Source organism: Chlamydotis macqueenii, chromosome 4 (genome assembly GCF_036417535.1).
Source record: "Chlamydotis macqueenii isolate bChlMac1 chromosome 4, bChlMac1.mat, whole genome shotgun sequence".
In the NCBI taxonomy this organism is placed as follows: Eukaryota; Metazoa; Chordata; class Aves; order Otidiformes; family Otididae; genus Chlamydotis; species Chlamydotis macqueenii.
Window position 1 is genome coordinate 49134203 of NC_141559.1, and position 27428 is coordinate 49161630.

The 27428-nt window shown below is 41.8% G+C and overlaps 2 protein-coding genes across 2 annotated transcripts in view; one reads left to right on the forward strand and one right to left on the reverse strand.

The window, feature by feature from the left end:
- The window catches only part of CFAP97 (cilia and flagella associated protein 97), a 33278-nt gene extending 32885 nt beyond the window's left edge, over window positions 1-393 (reverse strand). Inside the window, exon 1 of the mRNA XM_086747631.1 lies at window positions 307-393. The gene's annotated coding sequence lies outside the window, so the exon portion shown is untranslated. The remainder of the gene's footprint in view (window positions 1-306) is intronic.
- Window positions 394-6635: 6242 nt separating this feature from the next.
- The window catches only part of SNX25 (sorting nexin 25), an 85337-nt gene continuing 64544 nt past the window's right edge, over window positions 6636-27428 (forward strand). The window contains exons 1-2 of the mRNA XM_086747351.1: window positions 6636-7268; window positions 19540-19612. Coding sequence (XP_086603477.1) covers window positions 6816-7268; window positions 19540-19612 — 526 coding nt within the window. The 5' untranslated portion in view covers window positions 6636-6815. The remainder of the gene's footprint in view (window positions 7269-19539; window positions 19613-27428) is intronic.

A 27428-nucleotide genomic window follows, 5' to 3' on the forward strand; every position in this document is an offset into this window, starting at 1 on the left:
CAAAACACCACGAAAAGCGTCTCTCACCTTGCTTCATCTGGCAAAAATTACCTCCGGCGGGGGAGGAAAATGCCCACCGCCCACTCCCGCCGCCCCCAACCGCCACACACCCGCTCTCCAGACACCCTCCGATCGGGGGAAGCACCGGCGACCTCCGAAACGAAGCACCGGAGGCCCCGCCGCCAGGCCAGGCCGGGCCGGGCCGGCAGCACCCGGGAAGCAGCAGCAGCAGCCGCCGCCATCTCCCCCCTCCCCTCCTCGGCTTTGTTGTAGTAACGGCGCATTCAAGTCGGGGCGGATACTCACACACACACACGGGAGGAAAAAGAATGACAGAGGAAAGGAAGGGGGAACCGCGCAGCACCGCAGCCGTCCTGCAGATGCCAGGCTTCAACGTAGCCCGGGCCGGCCCCTTCGCGTCGCCGGGCGGGGAAAGGCGGTGCCTGAGGGGGGCGGGAAGGGAGCCGCAGGCCGGGACCTCCCTTCCCGGCCCCCTCAGGCGCCGATTCTCCGTTTCCCTCCCCTGCGGGAAGCGGGGAGAAAACGGGGACCCACGCTGAGGCTATGGGGTCCCATGCTGAGGTGGTAGTGCCGCCATTTGAGGTGACATTCACCAAACTGAGCAAACAGGACTCAGGTTGAGCTGATGGGGCGCCATGTTGAGGTGACAGAGCCACATGCTGAGGTGATGGTGCCCCCCAGTTGAGGTGACAGTCCCCAAACTGAGCAAACAGGACTCAGGTTGAGGTGATGGGGTGCCGTGTTGAGGTGACAGGGCCCCATGATGAGGTGATGGTGCCTCAGGTTGAGATAACAGTGCCCCAGGCTGAGGTGCTGGTACTCCATTTTGAGGTGACAGCATCCCAGGTTGAGATAACGGTGCCCCACCTTGAGGCAATGGTGGCCTTGATGGTTTTCCATGTAGGCATGATGGCACTCCTGGCTGATGTCCTGGCAGCCCACATGGAGAGGACAGCGACCCAGGTTTTGAGGGCATGGTGCCACAGGCTCAGGTGACAGTGCCCCACCTTGAGGTGACAGTGCCCCATGTAAAGGCAACAGGACCCCTGGTCGAAGCGATGGCCCCCTGTAGGGGCGGGGCTGCAGCACCGAGCAACATACCCTGAGGAAACGGAGGAAGGAAACTCATCTGGAGGCTACCTAGGGATATCTGGCCCAAATCTTTGGGGCTGGAACAGGACCTTTCCCTGAGTGAACTCGATCACAACATCCTTGAATCTCGATATAATTATTGCAGAAATATGGATGAAGCCTTCAGGCAGAGTTCCCTTACTTCTAGTACTGACTAGGTAAGTGGTAATTAATTACCACTGCCACCGGGAAGTGATAGCGTCCTGTGGAAGTATGGGAATGGTTCCAGCTCTTTTGATGGGGTCAGTTGGCATTTCTTTAATAATAACAATGTTACTTTTTAACAAAGTAGGAAAGAATTATGTGGAAAGAAAGACTTCCAGATTACTGCTCCATGCATTCAAAACTAAAAATTCAGCTTTACTTTGGCCTCATTGTTCATAATGGAAAAGATTTAATGACACGCTCACATGTTTTTTGGTGAGCATACTGAATTTTGAGTTGAATTGGGGCTGTGAAGCCAAAACAACTGTTGTGTATATGGCCCTATTTCATTTGGCACATGAACACACACGCACTCAGAAGCATGCATTTTTAAATACATATAGTGAATGTGTCAGAACACTACAAGAAAAGAAAGAAAATCTCTCAATTAAGACAACTGAATGTCCCTATGTTAACTAGAGTTTAGTCCTACTTGTGCTACACTGTGTTTAACAGAGGTTCTGCAAATTATGTAGACTAACTTTTCATACTTCATCATGTTTCATTCTTATTTTTCTGGAACCTTACTCAGTTCACTGTTGAAATGTTGAATAATCACAACTGCAGCTAAAATCAATGGAAGATGTATTTGGAAAATATCAAGTGCTCCAAAATGCTGAGCACTCAAAAATTTTTGTCTTAGGTACCTCACACTGGACACTAAATGGGTGCTTTTGTCCTTTTTTTCCTGTGTGTCATGTTCCTATCTGCAAACAGGCAAAATACAATACCATTGTCTAAAAAAGATGTAGCAAAAAATAAAATCAGTTAATATTAGTGTAACTTACATATTTTGTAGCAATGTGGGCAACAAAATTAAGTCATCTTCTGAGGGCAGTTCAACTACTTTTTAGTAAAAGAAGAATGGGGCCTAATGGAAAGATAGCGTATGGTCGTGTAACGCCTATATCGGAGTATCTTTATGAACAACATTCTTGTAAGGAATAAAAAACTGTGTAAGTGAAAGTTTTGCAGTTGTAATATAGAATGTGAGGTAAAGTTTTATCAAACAAACTATGGCTGTTTTTACTGAGACAGAATGTTTATATGGTTTCCACCAAAATGTGCCTGGCATGTTACATTTTCAATCAAGCCCAAAGCATCTACGATTGCAAGAAAAGTTTTGAAAGGCAAAAAAAAGGTTTTTTTAAGCTCCTTCATTCTACAAGCCTTTGAGAAATAATCACAATAATTTCCTTAAGTTTCTTGAAAGGTGGCAAATAAGATTTAAGATACCGAGAAGTACAACAGATAATCTCCTTTTCTCTTGCTGTCTTAGCTACGGTTCATGAAATCAGCAGCATCCACTACTCAGTCAATTTGTTCTCTGTCCTTCCTATGATTGTTTGTAATAGTTATCACTTTTCCATACCACCAGGTTTAAAAGTTCACAAGCACTTCCGGGTTTTGTGCCTGAGAGGCTTTTAGGAATTTCTTTAAACTCTTAACATAGAATCACAGAATGATAGAATGGTTAGGGTTGAAAAGGACCTTCAAAGGTCACCTAGTCCAACCCTCCTGCAAGGAGCAGGGACATCTCCAACCAGATCAGGTTGCTCAGAGCGCCGTCCAACCTGGCCTTGAATGTTTCCAGGGATGGGGCATCCACCACCTCTCTGGGGAACCTGTTCCAGTGTTCCACAACCCTCAGTGTAAAAAATTATTTTCTAATATCTAATCTAAATCTATCTCCCTCTATTTTAAAACCACTACCCCTAGTCCTGTCACAACAGGCCCTACTGAAGAGTCTCTCCCTGTCTTTCCTGTAGGCCCCCTTTACGTACTGGAAAGCCGCTATAAGGTCTCCCTGGAGCCTCCTCTTCTCAGCCCCAAGTTGGGGCTGAACAGCCCCAACTCACTCAGCCTGTCCTCATAGGAGAGATGCTCCAGCCCTCTGATCATCAACATTACTGTAACAACTACAATGCAGCACGACAGAGGTTATAAAAAAGCATATAATTCATTCAAAGTAAGTATGCTAAAAATATGAACTACGCATGTACTTTACACACTTTTTTTTTGCCCTATTTTAATTGAGAAGTGGTAAATTGCTAACCTTTACGGCAATGTGATATGAGCCAGAAGGGCTCACAAAACAGAAAGTAAATGTGAAAAAACCTTTAGGAAATTATTCATTTTAAGCTTGTCTAAACATTCTAAAGGTGCAAATTTATTGAAGTTTAAAGTTGTCAGTAATGTGAAGGTAAAAGTTGCAAGATTATCACTAAAGACAGATGTAAAAGTGTGTTCAGACCAGTGGAGCTTTGTCTAGGGTATGTTACAAACAAGCAAATTATGCTCCTAACTCAAAAGAAAAAAAGTGAAGATGCTGACTCTTCCCCCAAATCGGACATCATTTCTATTTTAGAACAAGATTGAAAGTCTTAATTTTGTAGGAAAGATATTTGCTGTAATGCTTGAATAATGTAGAGTTTGAATCCTTTATACTAGTTCCTTGACTGAGTAAATAGTTACAGAAAGAGAATAAAATAACCCCCAGTTCGGAAAACTGACCTCTGAAGTCCTTTTGTCTTGTATAGAAAAGTAATTTTTAAAGTACAAAAGGGGAAGTTCAAATAACACTGAAGTAAACTTGAAAATTGCCATTGACTTCAGCAGAGCTAGAATGTCATCTAAAATACGAGGAATTGTACCTCAGGTTGAAAAGTCATAAAATCTTATTAAAAACTTCAAGAAAAACAATAAAATCTCTCTCTAGTTCTATGGATACACACTTGAGATGATTTAGACATATCTAATTCAGGGTATGATGTGTAAATCTGAGCTAAAATTGGTGGGATTACTCATTCAGACAAGAACTGCTTTTGTGCGTAAGCACTGCACGACTAAACCGTTATTGTAGGTAGTTTTTTTTTTTTATCTTCCTCTCCACTTCTGAGAATTAATACTCTAATAAGAAAATAATCTCTGTTTACACAGGACTAACAACATTACGTGCTCTGCTTCAGGTTAATTTAAAAATCCAGTTCCCTTAAGTAGTTTTGACAGAGGCCCAGGCGGTTTCCTGAATGCATTTGCAGTAGAAAGCCTCTACACACTCTGTCTGGTTTCTTGTGTGGATCTTTATTAAGATCCCAGAACAGATCTTGAACTCAGTCCAAAGGCCTGTATTTTCTGAAATCTTTGAAAAATAAAGTGTGTGCTGGGAGATGGATCTTTGCTTTATGTTTTCTACCACATGATAATAAAATAACTTTATAGGAAACCTTCTGGCATGTTGGGCCTTACCCAAAAGCTTTCAGACTGCAAGAATCTCTCCATTGGTCTAAATGATCAGATGGATTGCAAGAACCTTGGTTCCTAAGCCCTTCAACAGAGCACAGGATGCTTTGGCACATGGTAGTTCGCATGGGAATGGACCATCATTGCAATAGTATTTTCACTGTTATGATATGATGATTTTACCTTTAACCACAATAGCGACATTACTTAAAAAATCAATTTTGGACACTCTGAGAATGGTGTGAGCTAGCATTTAAAAGGTCTTTGTGCAATTTAATAGCCACAAAATAGAACAAACTGAGTAATAAAATTATATTTAAGTTTCTGTGAGGACTTTGGATCAGATTAAGGAGCAGTGTCTCTTTTGGTCAGTGATTAATATGGGCGCTAAAATCGCTCCAAGATTGCTTTGGGATTTTGAGAGGAAATACATTGCTAGTCAAGCCTCTAATAGATAAAGGCAAGGCATATATATCCACAGAGACAATTTTGTATATGAGTACCATCAGACACTGTGGGATAGGTTAGAACTAGTTTAGAAAATACTGTAGTGCAGTAAAACATTTGTTGTAACTTAGAATCCTGACTAGCTCCATGCCTGTATTGTGCATGTTCTATTACAGTCCTGCACCATGAGCTATCAGCCGACCCACCGCTACAGCGTAGCCTCAGGGCTGCACCTGAACCTTTTGGACACCTGTGCTATTCATGCCCAGTGCCTTGGCTCACTTAGTGTAGCAGAAGCACGGGGAAGTTTGGGGTCTGGTTTTAAAATGGTGCTCTTGAAGTTATACGGAAATGTAAACACTCACAAGATCAGGGCCTTGGTATTCATACCTTTTCCTGATCAGGCTAGTATCATTCATTGTACAGAAGTAACTTTTTTTTACACAAGTTTTACAGAATATGAATAAATCCAGCCTTTAGAGTCCAACCTCAGCACCAATAGCTGTTGTTTAAAAGATAACATTCAGGCCTAATTTGCACATTACGACCGAAGCAATCTGAAAAGCGCTTCCCAGAAGTCTCAATACCTGTAAACACTTCTACAGTGCTTAACTTCCTTAATGGGATCTCTGCTCTTAAAATGAAGCCCGTGAGTAAATGCTTGTAAATCCACTGTTGCAGAGTCTGGCTTCCTTAAGGAAACCAGTGCCCTGTATTCCTACTGTGAGATCAAGGTCTCCCACTTTGGCTGTGGTTGGTAGCTGCTATGGACCTGCAAATTCAGAGGAGCTGGAATTGCACACCTATGGCAAGGGGAACGTGCACTCCGAGCACGGCTGAAAGCCGGCAAGGCTTTAGCATAGAGGAATCTGTTCTCAGAATCTACCACGAGCAGTTACAAAACATGAGACTTGCAGAGGGTCTAGCGATAGGAGTGGGGGCAGGCTTCCTTTGGGGTAGTGGGGCAGGATTTTGCAAAACCATTGTTGTATCAGTTAAATCGCTGTTCCATCAACTTTTTATTTCTGAAATCCATTTTTTTTTATGGTTTGCTTCGGCTGAGCAGAGGGGCGTAGGCAGCAGGGTGGACCTCTGACATGCCCCGGGTCAAGGCTTTGTCCTGAGCTCAGGCCAGGGCCTCGGTGCTGGGACCAGACCATCCCGGGTCCCGCTGGGCCGAGCCGCGGCCTGCGGCCCCCCAGCTCTGCCAGGCTGTCCGTGGCGGAGGGGCACGCGCTGGCTTTTCGCGGGACCCGGCTCCACACGGCGGCCGGCGGGGATCCATGAGGGGAGGCACCGGCACCTCCTCGTTTCGCCCAGGGGCAGCCTTTCCTAGCCTCTATAGGGGACCCCGGCGCAGGGCTGCCAGGCCCCGCGATGGAGCGGCCCGCCGCGGCGGGGGCACATGTCCCCGGCCCGCCCGCCCGGCAAGCACCGCCCCCGCCTCCTCCCCCTCCCCCGGCCGGACACCGAGCGGCGCGGCGGGGCCTCCCCCGGCTGCCGCCACGGCGCTCGGTTCCCGCCGCCCACCGGCGGGCAGCGCTGCCGCCAGGAAGCGGCCGGGCCGCCGCGCACTCGCCTGCCGCCGGGCATGAGCTCCGGCTCCCCCGGCGGCCGCAGCGGTGCCAGTGGCAGCGGCGGGCGGTGGAGGAGGAGGAGGCGGCGGCGGAGGAGGAGAAGAAGAGAGGGGGGCCCGGGAGCGGCGACCTTCGCAGGGGGCTGCCGCGGCGGCGGGAGATGCTCTTGCTCCCAGCGGCGCCAGGAGCAGCATGTTCCCCGGTGCCGACAGCGCTAGCAGTATGGCCGGGCAGCCCGAGGCGGCGGGCGCCGCCGCCCCCGGCCCACCGAGCTCGCGCGGCCCCGGCGGCGAGGCCGGCCGCAGCAGCGCCCCGGCGGCCGCCGCTGTGGCCGGCGGCGGCGGCGAGGAGGAGGCGGCGGCAGAAGACGAGGAGGACGAGGATCCCAGCTCGTCCCGCTTCGTGCTGGCGGTGGGGCTGGGGCTGCTGGCCGTGTCCGTCGTCCACCTGGGGCAGGAGCGGGCCGAGGCGGGGGGCGGCGGGCCGCCGTGCCTAGCCCTGCTCCTGCTCCGCCTCGCCCTCTACGCCGGCTGCGCCGCCGCCGCCGCTGCGCTGGGCGCCCTCATCGTCCTGATGTGCGGCGGCCGCCGCCGCCTGCCGCCGCCGGACTTCGCCGCTGCAGCTCCGGTCCTGCGGGTCGTGGGGGTGAGTGGCAGGGACCAGAGAGGAGCCGAGCGGGGCGGGCCGGCGCGCCCTCCCCTTCCCGCCGCCGGGAGAGCGGGAAGGAGGGGGACGGAGGCGGCGGGGCCCTGGCTCCGCCGCGGGGTGCCGGGCCGGCAAACCCGCTGTTGTCCGGGACCTTGCCCGCTCTTTGCCGCTCGTCGGGGCTGTGAGTGGGAAAAGTTGTGCCGGAGGGTGGCAGGCGGGCAGGGAAAATCGAGAGTTTGCTCTGAGGGAGACCTTCGGCGTGTGGGAACGCTCGTACGGCAGTTCGTTGTCGGCTGTCTGTCAGATCCTTTACTGTGCCTTCAGTTGAAACGTCATTCGTGAAAGAAGGAGACGTGCTGAAAGAGCCGGCGTGGTGTTGCTTAAATGCAGGCTCCGAAGTTGGGCAGCCGTAGATAGTGTTATCGTAATGCCTTGAGGAAGTCCCGGCGTGTTCTCAAACTGCTGCGGACCTCAGGGCCATAGATAAACAGATGAATTTTCTGTCCACAGTACTAATTCATGTTCATGTGCTCTTTGCAGCTCACTACTTAAGAGTATTTTTTGGTTTCTTCAGAATGGGACTGGTAGTGCAAGGTTTTTGGAGACTGACTGCAGGCGCTGGTCAAAATACCTTTTCTTCCGTCCGTTGTTCTGACCCCATCCAGTACACCAGAGCTGATCCTGGACAGGCCTGGAAAACTCCCGCTCTGCCTGCGCGCCTGCGAAACACTGCTGTTTCACTTTGGTAGCGTCATGCAGGATACCCGAGGCACTCTACAAAGAAAAAGGAGTGTAACTTGTGTCTCCTTGGTGTATAGCCTAGCTTTTTTGGTGACCCAGTTCATTATGTTTAGTGCACGTACTCTTCTTGTTAGCAGCAAGTAAATAATGCTGTCGCTTCTGTCTTTGTGGAGCTGCAGTTGATGCAGCTGAATTTGCAGAAAGCAGTGCCAACAGGGCAGAGAACCTGTTAGAAATCACTTGCTGGTATAGTTGTCTGTCTTTCCATCTTGCCAATCGAATCAGCTAACGACCTGCAATAGTGGTTAATTCCTTAATTCTTTGACCCAAGGAGGGAAAGAGCCTGTGTGTGTGAGCAATACATTTTTCTGGGCCTGCGTTTAATGCAAACTGGCAGAACATTAATGTCAGTAGAAGGGATCGTTTGGCTGGGGGCTGGTGACCTCAGTGAATAATACAAGTTGCAAAGGTGCATTCAGGATCTATTTGTGGCAGTGGGGGTGTGTGATACTCATTTTGTCCTCTGGGTAGACTTTTTTTTTTTTTTTTTCTAATTCTCTTTACTTTGAAGACTCAACATCATACTCAGCTTTTTTAAGGGAGTGAAGAATGGTAGTGTGTATGAGCATTAGAAGAGAGAAATGGGGAAGTGAGACGATGTAACACACAAAGTCAAAAAGTGATAAGCAGAAGGTACCTGTCCTGTATGCGGTGTATTAAGTAGGAACAGCTGGGGGTTGTTCAGCTGGTTTTTGTCATAGGAATGCTGGGGAACAAATTTGTACTGAGTGCATAAGCACTAGAGTAGTAAAGGACTATATACTTTTTTATTTCACTATTCAACTACCTTACACTAAAGGGGGGGGGGGGGGAAGAAAAATGCATCAGTAATAAATTCCTGTTTCTTTCAGATTTGCAAGATTAAATATTTCAGTGATAATGTCATAGCTCCAGTGACATTTATGTGCTAGTATACTCATCTGAACATCTGGATGTGTGTTAATTTACTTTCAGGAGAACATGTTGTATACATAGTACAAAAAGAATCTTTATATAAACTTAATAACTGAAATCTCCCTGCTGCCACAATGAGGAGCAACTTTCAGATTTGTGAAACAGCCAAACAATGAAAATCAATTTTAATTTGGGAAGCCAAGAATTGAAGAAAAAAAATTAAATTTATTTCTCTCTTCCAATTTGTGAAAAACATAATACATAAGCCCACTGAACAGGAGTGAAGGTAGAGCTGTCAACGGAGACAAATACAGTCACTTCGGTTACTGTACCGTAGGCACTTTCTTTCTGTGGTGTGTTACTGTCTCTTTCTCTTCAAGATGCTCTCCTATTACGTCCGTCTGTTGGATTCATACATGTAGGTAGTGCACCCCTGCTCTTGCATTGTGTGGTCTTGTGTGTGGTGTTTGGATTTATTGTAGCTCTATGGTATGTGTGTGTTGTTTCAGAAGGGAATCGAAATCTGGTATTTAAAAGTCGCTACTAAAGCAGCAGCATCTGCTGCAGCCCTTTTTCGGGGGTTATTTCTTTACTCTCTCGTTGATTCAGTGAAAATTTTTATTTCCTTCCTCTTTGCGCTGCAGTTCTGAAAATTTAAGCTGGCTGTATGACAGGGACTGCCCAAAGAGGAGTGAAGTATTTTACCCTTTCTATTTAGAAGCTGTAATTCCAGGCATCTTATTTGGGTTTCTCATGCCCTCAATTTACAGTTTTTTTGATTTCTTTCTGATACAAAATGGCTTCAGGGCCACAAAGCTCTTTGACGTGCTTTTCCTAAACACAATTTTGTGTATGTTTAGCAGATTTCCAAATTGGTGCTTCGGCAACATGTAGGTGAAGAAAATAATAGTGTCTGTATAGGCAGCATATGGAAATGTAGGCCGTTCACTGAAATGTTTATTGCAAAGTTTCATCCATGCATTTATATTTGAAAAATTAGTAGGTTAATCTTTTTATTATACATCCTTTTGTATTTGCAGTGCTTTATTATCATTCAGTTGTTGTTACTCTTCCGTTTCTCGTAAAGCTTTATGATCCTGCTGTCTTGTCTTTCCTCGGAGCCGGTAGTAGGATGACTGTAAAGCTAGTATTTCTTCAGCCTTGTTGTATCTTTTCCTCAAGAGTAGGAAAGAACACTCTAGTTGGCCTAATAATTAAAAAAATTTTTTTTTTTTTTGCTCTGCATGTATTGTGTATATATGAACTCAAGGCAGATAGGTTAATTTTTCATTCTTAGAGTGATTTTCACATTGGGGTTAACAAATGAGGAAACACCAAGTATTCAGTAATAAATGTTTACTCTAGTGGGAGTCAGGCTCAGCTCTTGGAAAGTGAATGGGAGTACTCTTAAATCAACTTCAGAGGGACTTGGATTGAGTTCTTTATGTTGTGCTGAAGAAAGGGAGTTTTTTGCAAGTTCTCAATTCTGTAAGCACTTACAATGTGCATTCAGTGCTGCTGATTTTCCTGGAAACGTTCATGCAAGTGAAGTAACTTGAGTGAGGAAGTGGTGTCTTGTGGGTTCAGACTTCAGAAGAGCAAAGTATTTTCATTTTGCTTGAACTTGCTGCTGGAGAAGCCATCTTTCCAAATGTGAAGCTGTGCTTTGTCCTAAATATTGTTTATGTGAGCCCTTTGAGACTTGAAAGGTGAAGACTTTCTGCTGAAGTCGAGTATATCAACAAGAGTGTTTGAAATCTGCTGAGAACTGCAAAGCAAGGTGGGCAATTTATATCCTCATGATGAGGTATACTCTCAGCGTAATCTTCCTGTATGTGAGAGCTCTGATCACAAGATGTATCTGGGCAGTCTTCTGGCTTCCACGTGAAGTTTTGTGTTTCTTCCAGTGTTCTTTTATATTTTCATTGGAAAGGGAAGTGAAGAGAGGCAGCTCATAATACTGTTTTACTTATCAATGTAAGTACTTGCAGGCATTTATAATATTGGTAAATAGTTTCTACTGATATTGAAATAGTGGGAATTGAACAACACCTTGAGATTGTACATTATGTTATTGTCAGGTATTTTTCAGCACTTCTCAGGAGCTGTTTTAGGACAAGATTGATTGTGGTGGAGGAGGACAGCAAAATCCAAGACAGCAGTAAGGCATGGTGACCCAATTGTACTTCTGTAAAAATGTCTATCTTAAAGAGGATTTTAACTTTTAAAGTGTCGGTAAACTTGCTCATACCAGAGATAGCCCCGGGTAGAACATGTGTCACCTCTTTAAATTCAGGCTTGCTCCATACACTGCTGTTAACTTGTGTGGTGGTAGTGGAGATGGCTTTGACTCATATGAAGAACCACATTAACCAAGTTGGTGGGAAGGGGAAGAAAAACGCCTTTTCCCACATTTCCAGTGTGAGTTGTTTCTCTGCCAAAAAAAAACTGGCAGGGCAGAGTTTTCTGTTCAGCATAGTGTTTTGACTTTGATTCAAACGAAAAGTTCTGAATAATAGAGAGTTGGGTTATCAACTTCATTTAAATAATGCAAGAACCAAGGATTCATTTACTCGATTTAAGGGCTGCATTTTAAATTCAGATTAAATTAATGATACTCTGTGTAGAGAATGTTCTACCTAGTCGGTCTTGCAGCACTAACTGAAAGGTAATACATGTGTTTTTTTTCCCAGCGAAAAGGGTACACTGATTCCAATATCCTGGTTTTAGTCTCCTATGATTAACAGTTACCAGTGATTTTGAGTATTTCTTTAAAACTCAGCTCCTGATGTATTTGGTCACTCTTGTTCACTTCTGTTTAGTGGCTCTCCATTTTCAGAGATAATTTACTCTTACTTTCTGACCCTGAGAGAGACATATGTAACCATGTTTTATGTTCCTGAAGGCTGCTTCTATCCTTGAGCGTGGACCTCTTGTGACTCTGGCATTAATGGGAGGGCATGAATAAATCTTTTCTCATTGTGTTAGGTAATCATTGAAATCTCTGGATCCTGGAAGATAGTAGTGTTTTTTGTTGAAGTAACAGGAGGATGAGTAGTGAGATTGTTGGAAACTGTCTGAGTGATTCAGATGAGATGGCAACTTAACCTAGGCTGAGTATCTGCCATGGTATCCAAGCTGAGTGCTCTGCTCTTTTTGAGGAACATCAGAGAAGCGGAGAGAAAGGACAGGCAGTTTTATTTTCCTTCACTGTTGGGCTTCTACAGTTGGAGGAAGCTTAGGAAGGTAAGCTCACAGGAGCCTCAGCAGCTGTAGGAAGTGAAAAGTTTGCCATCTGTGGGCATCGATTTAAAGCTCAATGCAAAGCATTTTTTGAGGTTTGAAGCAGCTGTGAGGGAGACAGGAAACTGCCTAACTCCTTTCAGTCTTGATCTTTACATTTTATTAAGTCTTCAAAAGTATTTATGGAGTTTTTATCAACCTAAAGCCAAGCATGTTCTGCAGTCTGTCTCATTCTCTGGTCCATTAGGGAATACTGAGAGGATATTGCAGGGGTTTTGCTGTTACTTCTGCCAGTTGTTACCGTCTCTGCTTGCTGCTCTTGTCGTGCTTGTTTCAGATCCTCTTGGGCTCGCAAACAAATATTCCGATCTACTGACGTTCTTTTAATTTATCAGTTGTTTCTGGGTTGAAAGGAGAGGATGTGTTTTAAGTTTGATTTAACAGAACTGAGTCTTGATACTTTTATTCTTAGGGCTATCTCTTATATAGGCAGGTTAACAGCCAGCTATTGATGAGGCGGGTGAATTTATTACTAGGCAAGTCCTGAAATTAAAATAGTGAGAAGATACAGTAGCATTACCTACCAATTTCAGGAATATTTTAGAATTTTAAGAGAGTGTTGCATGAATCTCAAACATTCAGTTACAGTTCAGTGGGGGCCTGTTATGCTTTGAGGCCTGCAGTTTAGACACTTCTGCTACAGTTTATTTTAAGAGATCTGTAGAATATCTGTTATCCTTAGGGATTTATAAGCTTTTTCAGAATTTTACTTTTATCAGGACTGCATGTGTTGATTACCTGCAGGTGTAACTTTGGCGTGACAACTTCATTCTCACAGGAGACTGATCTCGGGAAATGAAATGTTTTTTAGGCTTTGCATCTCACTTATTTGTCCCATAACTCCTTAGTGGTGAGCAGACTTAGTTTTCCACACAGCCTTTTATCCCTCATGTATATTTAGAGATGTCTTGTCTTGTCATGCAACCTTTTCTGTTTCCTTCCATTGTATCTTGTGTTGGCTTCAGATCTCTATTGTACTGTGCTTGACATTTAATTTTCTCAACATTGTGTTAGATTGACATGTCATATTTTGCTGTGAATCAGGCTGCTTTTACATTTGCAGGGACTGCTTCTCACTTGAAAAGTGTTTTATGACTGACAGCATAACTAGGGAGCTAGTTCATTTCTCCTGATAACCGAGCCACGCTGAGTCAGTAAGACAGATGAGTGGTGGGCTCAGTGGGACCTTGCTATCCAAGTCTCTTGCATGGGAGTCCTAAAGATGGAACCAAAACCTCTGTAATAAGGTCGAGAGTGAAAGCATCTTGCCTTCAAGATGTGCATGTACAGAATTTTCCATCCCAAACCATATCAGAAACGTTGTGAAAAGAAAATCTGATCAAGTTCCTTCTTACTGCAAGGTCTTGGTTCCCTCTGCTCTGCAAAGGAGAACAGCAAAATTTACCCAACAAAAAGGCAATTATGTAGAATACTATATCCTTTCCCAAGCTGCCACCTTGTTAAGTGATATTAAAAAGTAATATTGTATAGTCATGAGGGAAACAAATTTGTGTTGTGCCCATGGGAGGTTTATATGATAAGTCATTCTGTACCATTTTTTTCCCTATTAAGCAAGCAGTGAAAGAGCTCAAGTTAATAAAATTAATGATGATTTGTTCTGCATGTTCTGTGATGCCTTGTTAAAAAGACAGAACACCCTACCTTTATAGGGTGAAAAGTCATCTGAGAGGGAGGGTATAGGAAGAGACAATGCAGGAGTTTCTGGTTGTCAGGCTGAGACTCTGCAGCTAAGGCATGGGTCTATGCAGGTTTTTCTGGCTTGCCAGCAATTCAGTTTTCATAGCACATGTCTCTTTTGGCCTTGAAGTATAGACCATAGATTCTTGTTGTCTGTTCTTGACAGAGAAGGAGAGTATGGAGATGTTCAGTAGACGAGGGCTGTCTGTGTATGCAGCCTGAGAATTCATGTAAGCATTTATTTTGATGGTAATATTAAAGATCCCAGCAGAGAATAATGCTGTATTTCTCGCTGAGCAGAAATTTAAATGCTTGCTTACAAATTATTTCTTAGCCGTACTGATGGGAATGACAGTATTACCTGAGAAAAGTTTCATTTTCATATTCTTATCTGTCTAGTATTGTATGAAATCTCAAGTGAAGGAAGTTCTACCCTGATTATAACATTTTTATACCGGTATGGTTTTATCCATTTTGAACATGGTACATCTAAGATAGGTGATCCCCATAAAATAAACACAGTTTACATGTTCCAGAAGCTACTGTGTTAGTGGAAATAAGCTATGCTGATATTATAAAATCGTTATTGAGATAATGATGATTAGCATAATAGGATTAACATGCTTTAAGTATGTTGATTTTTAAATTGGTAGTTATGTTATCACTTAATATATGTAGATGAATGCTTAATGTGACACATACATACTTGCTTTGTAATCTAAAATAGAACTGTAGGTATTAATTAAGAATATTAACTCTTTTGTGAATAGAAAATTTATTTTTGCATCATAAGTTGAAGTAATATTTACTACTATAAGAAAACATTTATCCAGATCAGTTAAAGCTGAATTTATGGAGAGTTCAGTGAAGTATTATTTGAAGCTGTGACGATCGTCGAAGTCCAGTCTGATGTTAGTGTATGTCTTACAAAGAAAAGAAGAAAGTTGCTAGGGCAGCAGTGGGTGGAGTGAGCAGCTATGAGTAGCTGGATGGTTCTTGTATGCAGAATTGGATGCAGTCTTTGCATTTTAGATCACTGATTAAACTGAGCGTCTCATGCACAGTGCCCATTTATATTGTGGGTTCTGTCCCGAGCTCTGTTCTAGTTTTGTTGTAATTGAGTTAATGTAATAGAAATAATTGTTAATTTTTCTCTGCTTCTGGCTTTAATTGCATGTCGGAGTAAGTCTGCATGTGGCGTGCCTGTAGCATGTGCCTGGCTTTCTGCTGCTGTGTTTTAAGAATTGCATCTGATGTCTGAGTGTTGCGGATTGATTTATTTATAGTGGAAGGTACTCCTGTGTTCTCTGTGCTTTGCCATTTATTCAGTGTAGTTGTTGAAACACCTTTTTAATTCTTATTTATTAAACTTTCTTTCCCTTCAAAACTAATTTTAAATTATGTAAATTGTTTAAACCAATAAATGATATTAACGTATTTTTTGCATCTGTAGGAGATTAAGCCTAAGACAAAAATTCAGGCTGAATGCCAGCCGCCTTTTTTTTTTTTTTTTTCTTCTTGAGCCTTTCAGGCTGTTGTTGTGTGTGTCTTAAATAATTTTCAAAAGTATCAAACAATGAGTATTATTCAGAAGCCTCCAGGAAATACACACATCCTTTTTTTTTTTTTTTTTTTTCTTTTTTTTTTTCCCCCCAGCCTGTAAACAAAGTCAACATTGGCGAAAACTTGAACTGTTCCAGGAAACAGGCCTCCCTGTTTGTTAGCAACCTTATTCTTTGCATGTGCTTTCCAAATGTGCTCCACCCCTACCCCTTCAAGTCATTTTGTCAAGCCTTATTTAAGTTTCAATCTGGTTTCTGCCATTCTTAAACAATAAACTCTACAGAGTTGAGCCCAGTTATTTTTTTTGGGCCGTGGTAGTGCAAGTCAGGACTAATGGGAACATACCAGGTTTTAGTCAGTATAAAAGAGCATCTAAGCTAGAGCTTTGACTGTGTTACATCCATTTAGGAACATCTTTGGCTCAGTCAGGATTATACCAACTGTTTCATTAAATGTAGCACTGTTTTCCTTTACATAAGCGACATGATGAAAAATGTGAAAACATTCAAATCTAGGCTTTCTAGCTGAACCTGTTCTCTGCATACGCCCTCCATCTGACTTGAGACAGAGGTGGGAAGAAAATCTTACCGTGAAATCTGCTAGATTTTTCACTTTCTGAGCTGTTAGAGCTGAGTTTGGACTGTGAATCTCCTGAAATCTTTCTGTTACCACAGATGCTGGTAAAGTTGTGTTACTGGGTTGTTACTGTTGGTTTTAAGGTGTTTGTTGCCCTATGTCATTGAACTCAGGGGTGCCTGCTTATTTAGTTAATTCATCATTATTGCTGTCACAGAAACAGTTTTTTTTTAGGAGTGAATATGAGCTAACAAGGCTTAAGATGTGATTCTGCTAAATGTAAGTTTGTAAGACTGGAAGGAAAAATGAGTTTAATCATCTGTTTTAGAGAAAGCAACTTAAGATCTGATCCACTGTCAGTCACTAAATTAAATTCACAGTTCTCTGTAGGATCATCAAGAATCGCAGAACAGTTCAGGTTGGACGAAATGTCTGGAGGGCATCTAGTCCATGCCCCTGCTCAGAGTGGGTCCAACTAGGTAAGGTCAGGGCTTTCTCCTGTTGAGTTTTGAATGTCTCCAAGGATGGAGGCTCCACGGTCTCTCAGCCCTCCCCTGCCATTCTGGTATTTTACCATCCTCATAATTAAAATAGTTTTGCCTTGTAAGTGATGGGAATTTCCTGTGTTGCAACCTTGCCTCTTGTCCTGTGCATCTACAAGAAGAGTCTGTCTCCCTCTTCTCTGTACCCTCTTGTTGGTAGTTGACGACAGCAATAAGGTCTCCTCTGAACTGTTTTTTCTTAAGTCTGAACTAACACAAGTTAGATTCTCATCTGTTCTTGAAAATTTGTTTTTACACAAAGTTGAAACCTCATTTTTAAACAAGACTTATTTCTTGCTCTGTGCTTTTCTTTCAGACTGTTCATGGTGGTGTGTGCAATACCCACAATGTGTATAGAAAATTTCTCAGAAAATGCAATATACCATGCATCTTCCTTTGCCCTTCAGTATTTACATTCGTGCAGCTGTATTCACTTCTTACCTTTTAAATTCTTTTTGATCACTTGTCTTATGTGAAGTTTCCCATGCTAAAAATTGATGTTACTAATTTTTTTTTTTTTTTTAATGGTGGCTGATGCCATTTAGAAGTCAAGCGTACCAACTGTAGAGGATGCTGTCAATGAAATACTTTCTTGCAACCTGAAATGTGAGTTTGTATCTTGGTATTTAAGAGGCAGGGTTTCACTGAGACAATAGTCTGTCTTGCTCTTGAAATGAGTGTTCAAAATGGGAACATAAAAGGATTGGTTCCTGCTTTGTGGAATTGTGTAGGTTGGATTGTAGTGTGGTGATGTGGAGCAAGCTACTTGCAACCATGAAGGTATTTTGTTTTGTGTTCCCACAGATGTAAAGAAGTCCTGGGACAGATAGGCAAAACTAAGTGTTCAGCACTCATAACTTTCTTATCTCAGCTTGTGTTTAAACTAGTTTTGAAAGGAGTGATTTGGCTAGCACTTCATGAGATCACTTACTGATGCTTTAGGCCGTAAAAACACTTCCTGCAAACTATGTACAAATGAGAACTGTTTATGCTGAATTTAGGGCTTGAGGTTACTGAACTCTCTGCAGGTGTGACTTGGTTTAGAAGAAAGATTGGTCTTGTAGGATACCCAAGCTAGCGTGAGTGTTAAGGAGGATGGAGTATGTTGAGCATAGAGCTTCAGTCAGGATTGTGGCCTCGTGTTCAGGAGCTCTTTCTTCACAGAAGGACCTGAGGGACTTTGCTTAATAGGGCTTTCTAAATCCCTTCCCCCTCCCCAAATGTATTTGGGATGTTTAATGTCTCTGTGAGTCTGTCTCTTCTCTTTTTAAATTGGAGTGGTTATGAATCATCCGATTTCCTGCTGCAAATAAAGCATAAAAATCCTGAAGTAATTGTGTGACTAGCATTAACACGGTTTTGCGTGGAGGAAGCACAAAAACATTATCAGTCAGAGGTGATATATTGGAGCCTTACAAATACTGTTGTTAGGTGTTCTTCCAAACAGCAAAAATACTTTCTGCAGCTGTTTAGATGGGTATGGCTTACCACGTTCAGGTAAAAGGGCACCATGAAAATCTGTAGTGGTTCATGAATTGGATAATACTCTGTTCTTACTCCTCCTTAACTATAGTCTTGCTAGTAAGAGGGTCTGCAAATGGAGGCAAACATGCTGAAATCTTGCAGCTCTTGCCATTGATAATGTTGTCAAGGAAGGGAAGAGAATGGCTGGAAGAGCACAGCCACGGTCTCAGAGTAGCGACTGGAAGAAGTCTAGGGAATGCTGCTGCACTCACCCCAGAGCTGGAACAGATCAACTGTGGGTGGAAGAAGGGCACTCAAGGCCTGGAAAATACCTGTGGCAGTGCTGTCTGTTAGGTATGAGAGAGTCTGAACAGCTTTATTTGCTGTTGGGGTAGTGCATAGGTTCCTTCATCTGTGTGCCATTAGACATGCTTTATACTAGACCCTGTGTGCATGAATCTGCAGTAGAAGGAAAATAGGTTACACCAAAATACACTGGGTATTAGCCTGCAAATTGGCTGAAATAATGGCATATTACCTTTAAAAGCATTAGAGTGATTTTAGTTAAACCTCCCTTGCAGTTTATACTGCTTTCTTATTCTCTATTTGGTGTATGTTGGAGAGATTGGGACGTTTCTGAAGTGCTCTCTCCTTACTGGGTAGAATCTGAGCTCCCATTAAGGGGAGTGAAGTAAGCTGAGTGGCAGTGGGGACCATTTCTATTTCTGATTCAAATTACGCTCCTTTCTGTATAAGGACAGCATGAATCACTGCTTTTTGTCTGCACCCTGAAAAATGTTTCTCTGTACACCCACCTGTTGGGACACTAAAAGAGCTAATATTTCGAAACAGACAAATGTTTGTACTGTACAGCAACTTAACATGCAGTGGCCAGAAGTGTCTTGGAAGGAAGAAGCCCAAAAGAATATGAACCAAAATTACTGTAGGAGAGCTAAGGGCTTTGCTTTTATTTTAGAAGTGATTTATGATTCTGAATGAAGTCCATTGTGACAACAGGCTGTAAAGATGTTAATTTGCTGTTGACCTATCTATTGAAGATCTTACAAAGCTGTGAAAATACTGAATAGAAGAGTTCCGGTTGTTTTATTAAATGCATATGTCCTATTCTCAGTGCACCGAATTGCAAATGGATGCAGCTTCCTTCTACAAAAAAACCCCAACCTTAAGATAATTTGGCAAGTTGTACAGTGTATGATACTCAACAATGGATATTAATATGTGCTTAATTAATAATACATAATATCATTGTAGATAATTGACACTCATCTGTTTTAATCATATGGGGTGACAATATTTCTATGAAAACCAAATAATATAGTGCTATCACCCTGAATTCCAGTTTTATTTCTTCTGTCACTTTTGGTTTGTTCCTTCTTCTTATGCTGAATGTTCTCTTTGAATTTCAGAGTAATTGGGCTGATTCAGTCCAGTCAAGGAGAGTGGTCATTTCTCACAACATGGATAAAGCACTGAAAGAAGGTGAGTCTTAACTTGGACAAAGGAGCATTAGACTCTGAATATCTCCTGTTCTCTTAGCAAACCATGACTGCACAATATTCCAGGATTTTAGAATATGACCCTGGTTTATTCCTTGATATAAAATAAAAATGCAAGGTCTTGGTCTTCCCAAAAGGTCCAGTATAGTAAGTTATGTTATGTTATTTTTGCATTTTAACTGATACCTTGTAGTTTTAGTGACTGTCTGTTACAGCAATACTTTAAAATAGAGTGCACAATACTTTAAAATAGTGTGCACAAAACAAAAAGCTAGCATTTCAAATATTCTTGATTGGGTTTTCCTGAACTGATAAATCCTGTAGGCTCTTGCAAACAGTGTACTCATTTATTGCAATTCTTGCCATGAAAACTGCATCTAAGATGAGCATTGGTATTTTTGGCTGATACAGTCTGTGAAATCTGTGGATCACCAGTACAGTCACTGGGATTTAGATTATAAAACGTCAATTATGATCATATGGATTTAAAATATCTTGTTTACGATTCTTTAAAATAAAGAGTAACTGCTATTACTGCACACATTTTTTCAACTGGTAATACAAAATATTGTGGAATTTGGGATAGTGTCAGTGTTTGAAGCAAAAAATTTTTGATTTGTAACTTCAAAAATTATGCTAAGTTCGAACTTAAAGACAATTTGGGGGGAAAAACCTAGCTTGTATATCGAAAGAAGAAAACAAAGAGTTGTGTATTGTAGCTTTTAAAATATATTTATAAGCCATTTCAGTTCTTTTGTAAATATTTTATTGACTTTTGAGTATTTTTTTCCTTTAAGATTTCTTTGGAGCACTATTTTTTTTCCACATCTGGAGAGTGTATTTTAAAATAAACATTGCTTTAAGCAGGATGGTTGTCTTATGAAAACTTATTGGGATGTGTGATATTTTTCAAGTTATTTTTATGAATAGCTGTGTGTTGCTTTTATTTACTGAGGGGGGCCTAAGATGGTAGCTTCTGTAGGAAACTGCTAAAAGTTTTCCGCTTTGTTCAGTGGACTCACCTGGGCCTAGGGCGGACCTGCTGCTGGCCAAGGCCGAGCCAGTTGGTAGCAGAATGTTCCATGATAACGCCTCTGCGATAACGTATTTAAGAAGGGGAAAAACAGAGGGGGGGAAAAAAAAAAAAAGAGGTTATGTGAAGAAGCTGAAGCGAGGGGCAGAGACGGGGAGGTGCGAGCCTTGTGGGCCTTGCAGGCCTCACCCTCTGGCCTCCCCCTGAGCGGCCGGCTGGGCCTGACTTGGCCCAGCTCAGCTGCAAGAAGTGGAGAGGAGATGAGAAGAGAACCTGAGAGGTATCTGCCTGCCTGTTGTGAAGAATTTTTCTTGTGAGAGGAACAGCTGCAGACACCAAGGTCAGTGAAGAAGGAGCGGGAGGAGTAATGCTGCTCCTGGCCAGAATTCCCCTGCAGCCCGTGGTGCAGCCCATGGTGAGGCAGGTTGTCCCCCTGCAGCCCATGGAGGTCCCTGGAGCAGCAGAGATCCACCTGCAGCCCGTGGAGGACCCCACATTGAGGCAGGCAGATGCCCAAAGGAGGCTGTGGCCTGTGGAGGGCCCGCTCTGGGGCAGCTGTTCTGGAGGGACTGCACCCTGTGGAAAATGACCCACGCCAGAGCAGTTCATGAAGGACTGTAGCCCGTGGGAGGGACCTCAAGCTGGAGCAGGGAAGAAGTATGAGGAGTTCTTTCCCCGAGAAGGAAGGAGCAGTGTGAAGTGACGTGTGATGAACTGACCAAAACCCCCATTCCCTCTTCCCCCCACCTTGTGCTGCTCAGGGCAGGTAAGGAGGCAGAGGTAATGTTAAACCTGGGAAAAGGGAGGGGTGAGAGGAAATTATCTTGTTCTTTCTCATTATTCTGTTTTGGTTCTAATAATAAACAAATAGTTTTCCCCAAGTCGAATCTATTTTCCCCGTAACGATCCCCGTAAGGATCTCTCCCTGTCCTTATCTCAAGCCTTGAGCCTTTTTGTTGTATTCTCTCTCCCTATTCCCTTGGAGGGTGAGGGAGTGAGAGAGAGACTGTGTAGATCAGTCCCGAGAGGGGCTGAACTATGACAAGGTGTTAGCAGGATATATAGCTAAAATATAAAATTAGAACACTTTACCTACTATGCAATGTTTCTGTGAAGGGGAACTATTATAATATATCATAATTTGTTTTTAGACAGCATTTTCATCTGGATTCAGTCAGATTATAGGATTCCTGATAACGTGAAAAGGATATTAGCATGTGAACATTACATGTGTGAAAGAAGCACAGAGAAACTATTTGCTGTATTCTCTCACATGTGTATGTTACATTTTGGATATCCTGCCTCAGAATTTGAAATGAAGCCTTGACATAATCAGCACAGAATTGGAGGTAGGGGGGTTATTTGGAGATAGACAACAGATATTGTTAAATACTGCGGGAAATACAGTTGTGTTACATTTCCCTCCTGTTGCTTGCATGTAGGAGTAACTCGTCTTTGTAAAAAAATATGGAAGCTATCTTCATGTAAGGTATTTATGCAGCAGATCATTCAGTTGGATGCATGAGTCCATCTTTAGTAAGGCTCAAAGTAAGTTACCAATATTTAAGTGATTAATTTTTCAGAGTTGAGGATCTTCTGCTGTGGCAGCTTACGTGCCTTTCTGCTGTTTCTTTTCAGACTAGCTTTTACCCTTCATTCTCACTCCGAATTTTGGAGAGCAAACTTGTCAGATTTGGTTGTATTTCTTCCAAGTCTAAGTGACTAATGAAGCCAACTTCTCCTCTGTTGTGCAGTTTGATGAGAGAGACCGAGACTGTGCTTTTCACTCTACCACACATAGACTTAAGCAAGCTTTTTGGTTTTGGAAAGTGTCTGAGTCAACTTAAGTTTGAGATACTGAATGAGTCCCAAAAAGAAACATTCTGCTTTTTTATTAGAGTAAAAAGATGAGTCTGCCTGGCTCAGGCAGGACACATTCCTTACCCTCTAACAGTTCTGAAATTTGTAGTTGTCTTGATGAGTGCTTTTTTTAAAGTTTGTGGTTAAATAAAACTTTATTACTAATGATATAAAAAAGTACCGTCTGTATTTCTGTTTCATTAGTGCCATACTCTAATGCTAGTCAGTCTTACACTGATGAAGATTAAAGTATTTGTAAACCCCAGGAATTTTTGCCAACTTCTTGCTGTCTAGGTCTAACATGCTGTTCGACGCAAAGCTTTAAAAAGTCTCATTCATTTAGTTAGGAGACTTTCAGTTCTCCTGAGATTTTAATCTTGAGGACCAGTTCAGACTCCTACCGCCACTTGAGGTTTTGAGTAGGTGGTGTCAGATTGTCACAGTCGATGGGGTTTTGCAGTGTTTTTTTTAAATCAGATTTTACTTCTCTTTACATTACCTTAGAGATGCAAGGATAATGTTTTTGGAGGAGCCAGCATCATCTAATTTCAGAAATGCTGGCTATGAAGAGACAGCCCTTTGGTTAGTACTGTTAGTTGCTAACTATCTTGCACCCCTCAAGAATTGCCTGCTGACTGTTACTCAGTAATGCCATGCTTTTGCTGGTGTTATAGCCAGTCTGTGTGGAATTTTCTCTCTGAGTTTAGAGTGACTCTCCATTACTGCACCATTTCCTGAGGTTCTGTGGTGTGTCTCGCTTGACAAGCTATCACGTGCTTTACTGCGTTTTTCCTGATGTTCTCATCATAGTCTGTTAATGTAGTTGGAAGGATAGATATCAGGGACCATCCTTAGTTTTAATTGAAGGAGTCATGTATGTTTGCATTTCAACCTTCAGTCTGATTTCAATAAACTTTAAAACATTATGGTACTTAGACAGTTTTCCTGTGATGGTCATTGGCTGATAATCATCACTTGTGTCTTGGATAGCTTCTTGTCTCTTACAATATTTATTGTCAGAGCCATCTCTTCCTTCATAGTGGCTTTTCTTCCTTCAACCCTGTGTTCAGGTGACCTCATTGGAAATATTTTGGGAATTTAATTAGATTCTACCTATGAATCAATCAATTGCCCATCTGTGCTCTTGTTGACTCCTGAGAAGAACTCTGTTAGGCAGGACTTCCCTTTACAGAAGGAGTTTTTTCCCAGTCTGTCTCATATCCCAACTTAAGATCCACATGTTGACATTTAGGGAAAAAAAAAAAAAAAAACGTAGCACTCTGTTTGAAAAGTTGTAATTTTTTTTTTTTTTTCACAGCTCTCAAAAAATGAGTTGTTTGGGTCCAGAATATGAGCAAGATTTAATTTGAATTCATGTTCTTTCTGCTGCTGGGATTCAAACACTTGGAGCTAAGAACTCCTGGCAAAGGGTACATGGGCAAAGCTATTTGAACAGAAGTTTGTCTGATTTTTTTTTTTTTTTAATGCATTCCCTAGATCTTTTAACACTTTTTTTTTTCTCTGTTGTTTATATATTTTAAAAAGTCTGTATTTTTTTCTGCACATTCATAATAATTATTAAAGAAGCAAATGTCAAGAAAATTTTAATAAAAATAAGCCAAACAGTGTGGAATGGAAGACTGTCAGAGTATGATCCTTTTAGCACAGGGGCTGTCCATCTGCGCGATGATAACATCTAGTCTATTAAAGAAACATCTCAGTTTCATGAGAGTTTGAATCGTGTTGTAAAATGCGAGTAAACCAAGAAGAGTATTTTTTTTTTTTCCAAGCACAAACTTTAACAAGAGAACTGAAATCTATAAATCATCATTGCCAGTGACTGGGGCAGATGCTCAGGCACTGGAGTCTGGGCATTTACACAGTGTTTTGCCAGCCTTTAACGCCACGGTCTAAATAAAGATTTGGTGGTAATGAGAAACTTCAATAAATAAAGATCATGTTAAATATAAAACCTCATTATCTTGATTTTTATTGTATAGTTAAAATATAATAAAAACTGAAATGAAATAAGTGAATAATGGCCATTATATCTTTAAATTTAAAATTAATGTCTTGACAATGATAGTTGGATATTCAGATTATTTATTAGTAAATTTTAAGAAGTTAAATGTAGGGGCTTGAATATTTTAGTTTGATTTTTGAGGATGAAGGTTTTTTTTTTTTTTTGTGCTTTTTTTTAACAGGATTGACTTTTGGCAGGGAGAAAATTAGTAGCTGTAGCAAATAACTAAGCATTTAACATTTACTTCTATAGAACAGTTCTTTGCCAGGTACTTAATGATGGTTTAGACTATCACCTTTTTCATAAAATTTTTATTGAAAGTATTTTTCTTTGAGTATAGATTAGGATAACCATATCATGCATGTTAAATCTAGTGTTGTACTAGCACAACATTATAATAACGCTTCTTGGCTGTTTGGTGGTTTCCTGATGCAGGATCTTAACAGAATTCATATTAATGTTGCATTTCCATTTTACAGATTGTGATGCTTGCTGTTGTAGAACAACTCAAGCTGGGGTTTGTAGCTATGCCTGCTCTTCTGCTGTTCATGTAGTCACAGGAGAGTTTTGGATTTGACCATAACTTAATGTAATAGTTCCGGTCTTTCCAGTGGTTTCAGGAGAGGGTATTTACTTTTTGTTTGAAACTTGGAAGTCTATGTATGTATTTGCATAGGGAGAATATTTCAGGTCTGTTTTTTAATGCTGATTTGAGAAAATGGGTAGGCATTTAGTACTTCTTGTTCAGATTTCTGTGTTATTTTACATAAAGTTGGATAATGAATCTTAGCAGTGTAAAAACTGTCTAATGTGAAGCTCTGAAAATTGCTGACCAATCTGACCCACTGGCTCTTGTGAGCACCTCTGAATGAATGTGGAAGAAGAAGGAATAGCAGTTACTGTAGACTTGTGTGGGCTTAGGAATGAAGGGGAGGGTCTAAAGGAGTGTCCTCACTAACCTCCACAGAAGCCTCTGTCTCTCTACTCCCAACACTCCTAGTTTACAGTCTTCAAAAATAGTAATTGAAGAGGCTCAACATCACGTTCACGTTAAATGACTTTAAATCAGATTGTAACAGCTGAGGACTGGATCTTCTGAACTAATGTAGAAAACCCAGTAGAAGTTTCTAGAGTTTTGCACCAGACTCATTGCTCTTGCTGTATCTGATTTAATCACAAGAAACTGGTTTCATGTTTGTAGCAGCTCAGTTAGTAGCAGTAAGGTGTTATCCTGAATGTGTGTTCTGCTCATCTTCTTATTCCTTTCTTGTTCTGACCAGTTGTTTTAAACGTTACAGAGAACATGCATGTAAAAATAATGAGAGTAGCTGCATGAGCAGATTTCTCCTCTGAAGGAAGTAGGCTGCGCACTATAAAATTCTTACATTTGTTTTCTGTATTTCTTTGGGATGCTGAAACAGGCACCAGCTGCGTTGATAGGCTTGAAACTAAACCAGCAACAGCACATAGTGGCCAGAATGACACATATGGATGAGGCAGTTTCTTACCCCAGCACAGAATGCTGTTAATGCCTGTGCCAGGTGTCCCTTTTTTTTTTTTTTTTTTTTTTTTTTTTTAGACAAAGTCCTGAAGTCTCATTGCTCATTTGGGCATACATTCTGGGCTTTGAGGTACTTCAAATCTTATAGAGAATAGCATGGTTAAACTGTTGTGATGCAGGAAGGGCAACAAGGCTCAGAGATGACAAGGAACCTATAGAAAGGATGTAAAGGTAGAGAGTTGTGAAAAGTAGGTGCAGGAAAATATAATATAAAGTGGGGTAATCCATTTAAGCTGTTGAAAGTGTAACTGACAGAAACAGACGTATTTCATACTTGCACAGCTTAATTTTTGGTGATGATTGGTGAGCTTCTGTCTTTAGTTTGATATTGCCATTAAATTTCATCCTTCTTTCATGTTGATATGCATAGATGAAGAACTCTACCGTCGCCTTGCTGTGTCTGAGCAGGGGTCTTCCCACTGTAATAGATCTTGTTTCAAGTATTTCAGCTAGGAGTATAGTAAACTTTGAGTAGTTGTGCTGTCGTAATACTTTACTAATCAGAAATGTCATTTGTTTGAATATTGTGTTTTACCGGAGCAGAGACACTTAGCATTGGATGTGAGGGCGATTATGGTGTGAACGAGGAACTGAGCTCATTTTCGAGAGTTCCCTAAAAATAGTTATAAATTAAGGATTGGTGGGAGTAGATATGTTTTCTGAAAGATAATACAGGCTGAAGGATCGAGATAGAAGTTTTACTTTTGTCTTGTAGAGATATCTGTAGGAGACACCACTCTACATGATGACTTGGCTTCTTAGGCAAAAGGTGCTGAAGAAATGCTACATCGTTGTGTTCATTTTAGGGTGGAGAGGGTGTCTGTAAGATAATCTGAAAAAGTCCTTATCTGCCAGTGCTAATGATAACAAATACCACAATGGTATTTTGTGGTCAAAAGAAGGCAGAAGATGGTGTTGCCATGAGACTTGCAATTTCAGTTATTGCTTGTATGTGTGGTTTGGAATACCTTGTGAAGTTCATGTTGTCTCACTAATCTGCTTGTTCTTTTTTGTCTCTAGCTTTTCTGATCCTGTAATTTACTTTTTGCAGTGTTGTTCAGTATTGTATATGTCTTTTGAAATCCAAAAATCTTACCAGCTTCCCTTATAACTATGACTTTGGAGTGGAGACTGTTGAATTTCTATGTAAAGAAGGCTGGTTTCAGTCTGCAACAGCCTAGACACAATCAGATTATATGATAGTTCATATAACCAGATCCACTGTTGAGAGACAGGTATTAGTTTGAGGTTTATGTGTAGCTAGTAACCTGACTGTCTGAGCAAATCCACTTACAGGCTTTGCTTTGCAAAGTGACCTCCAG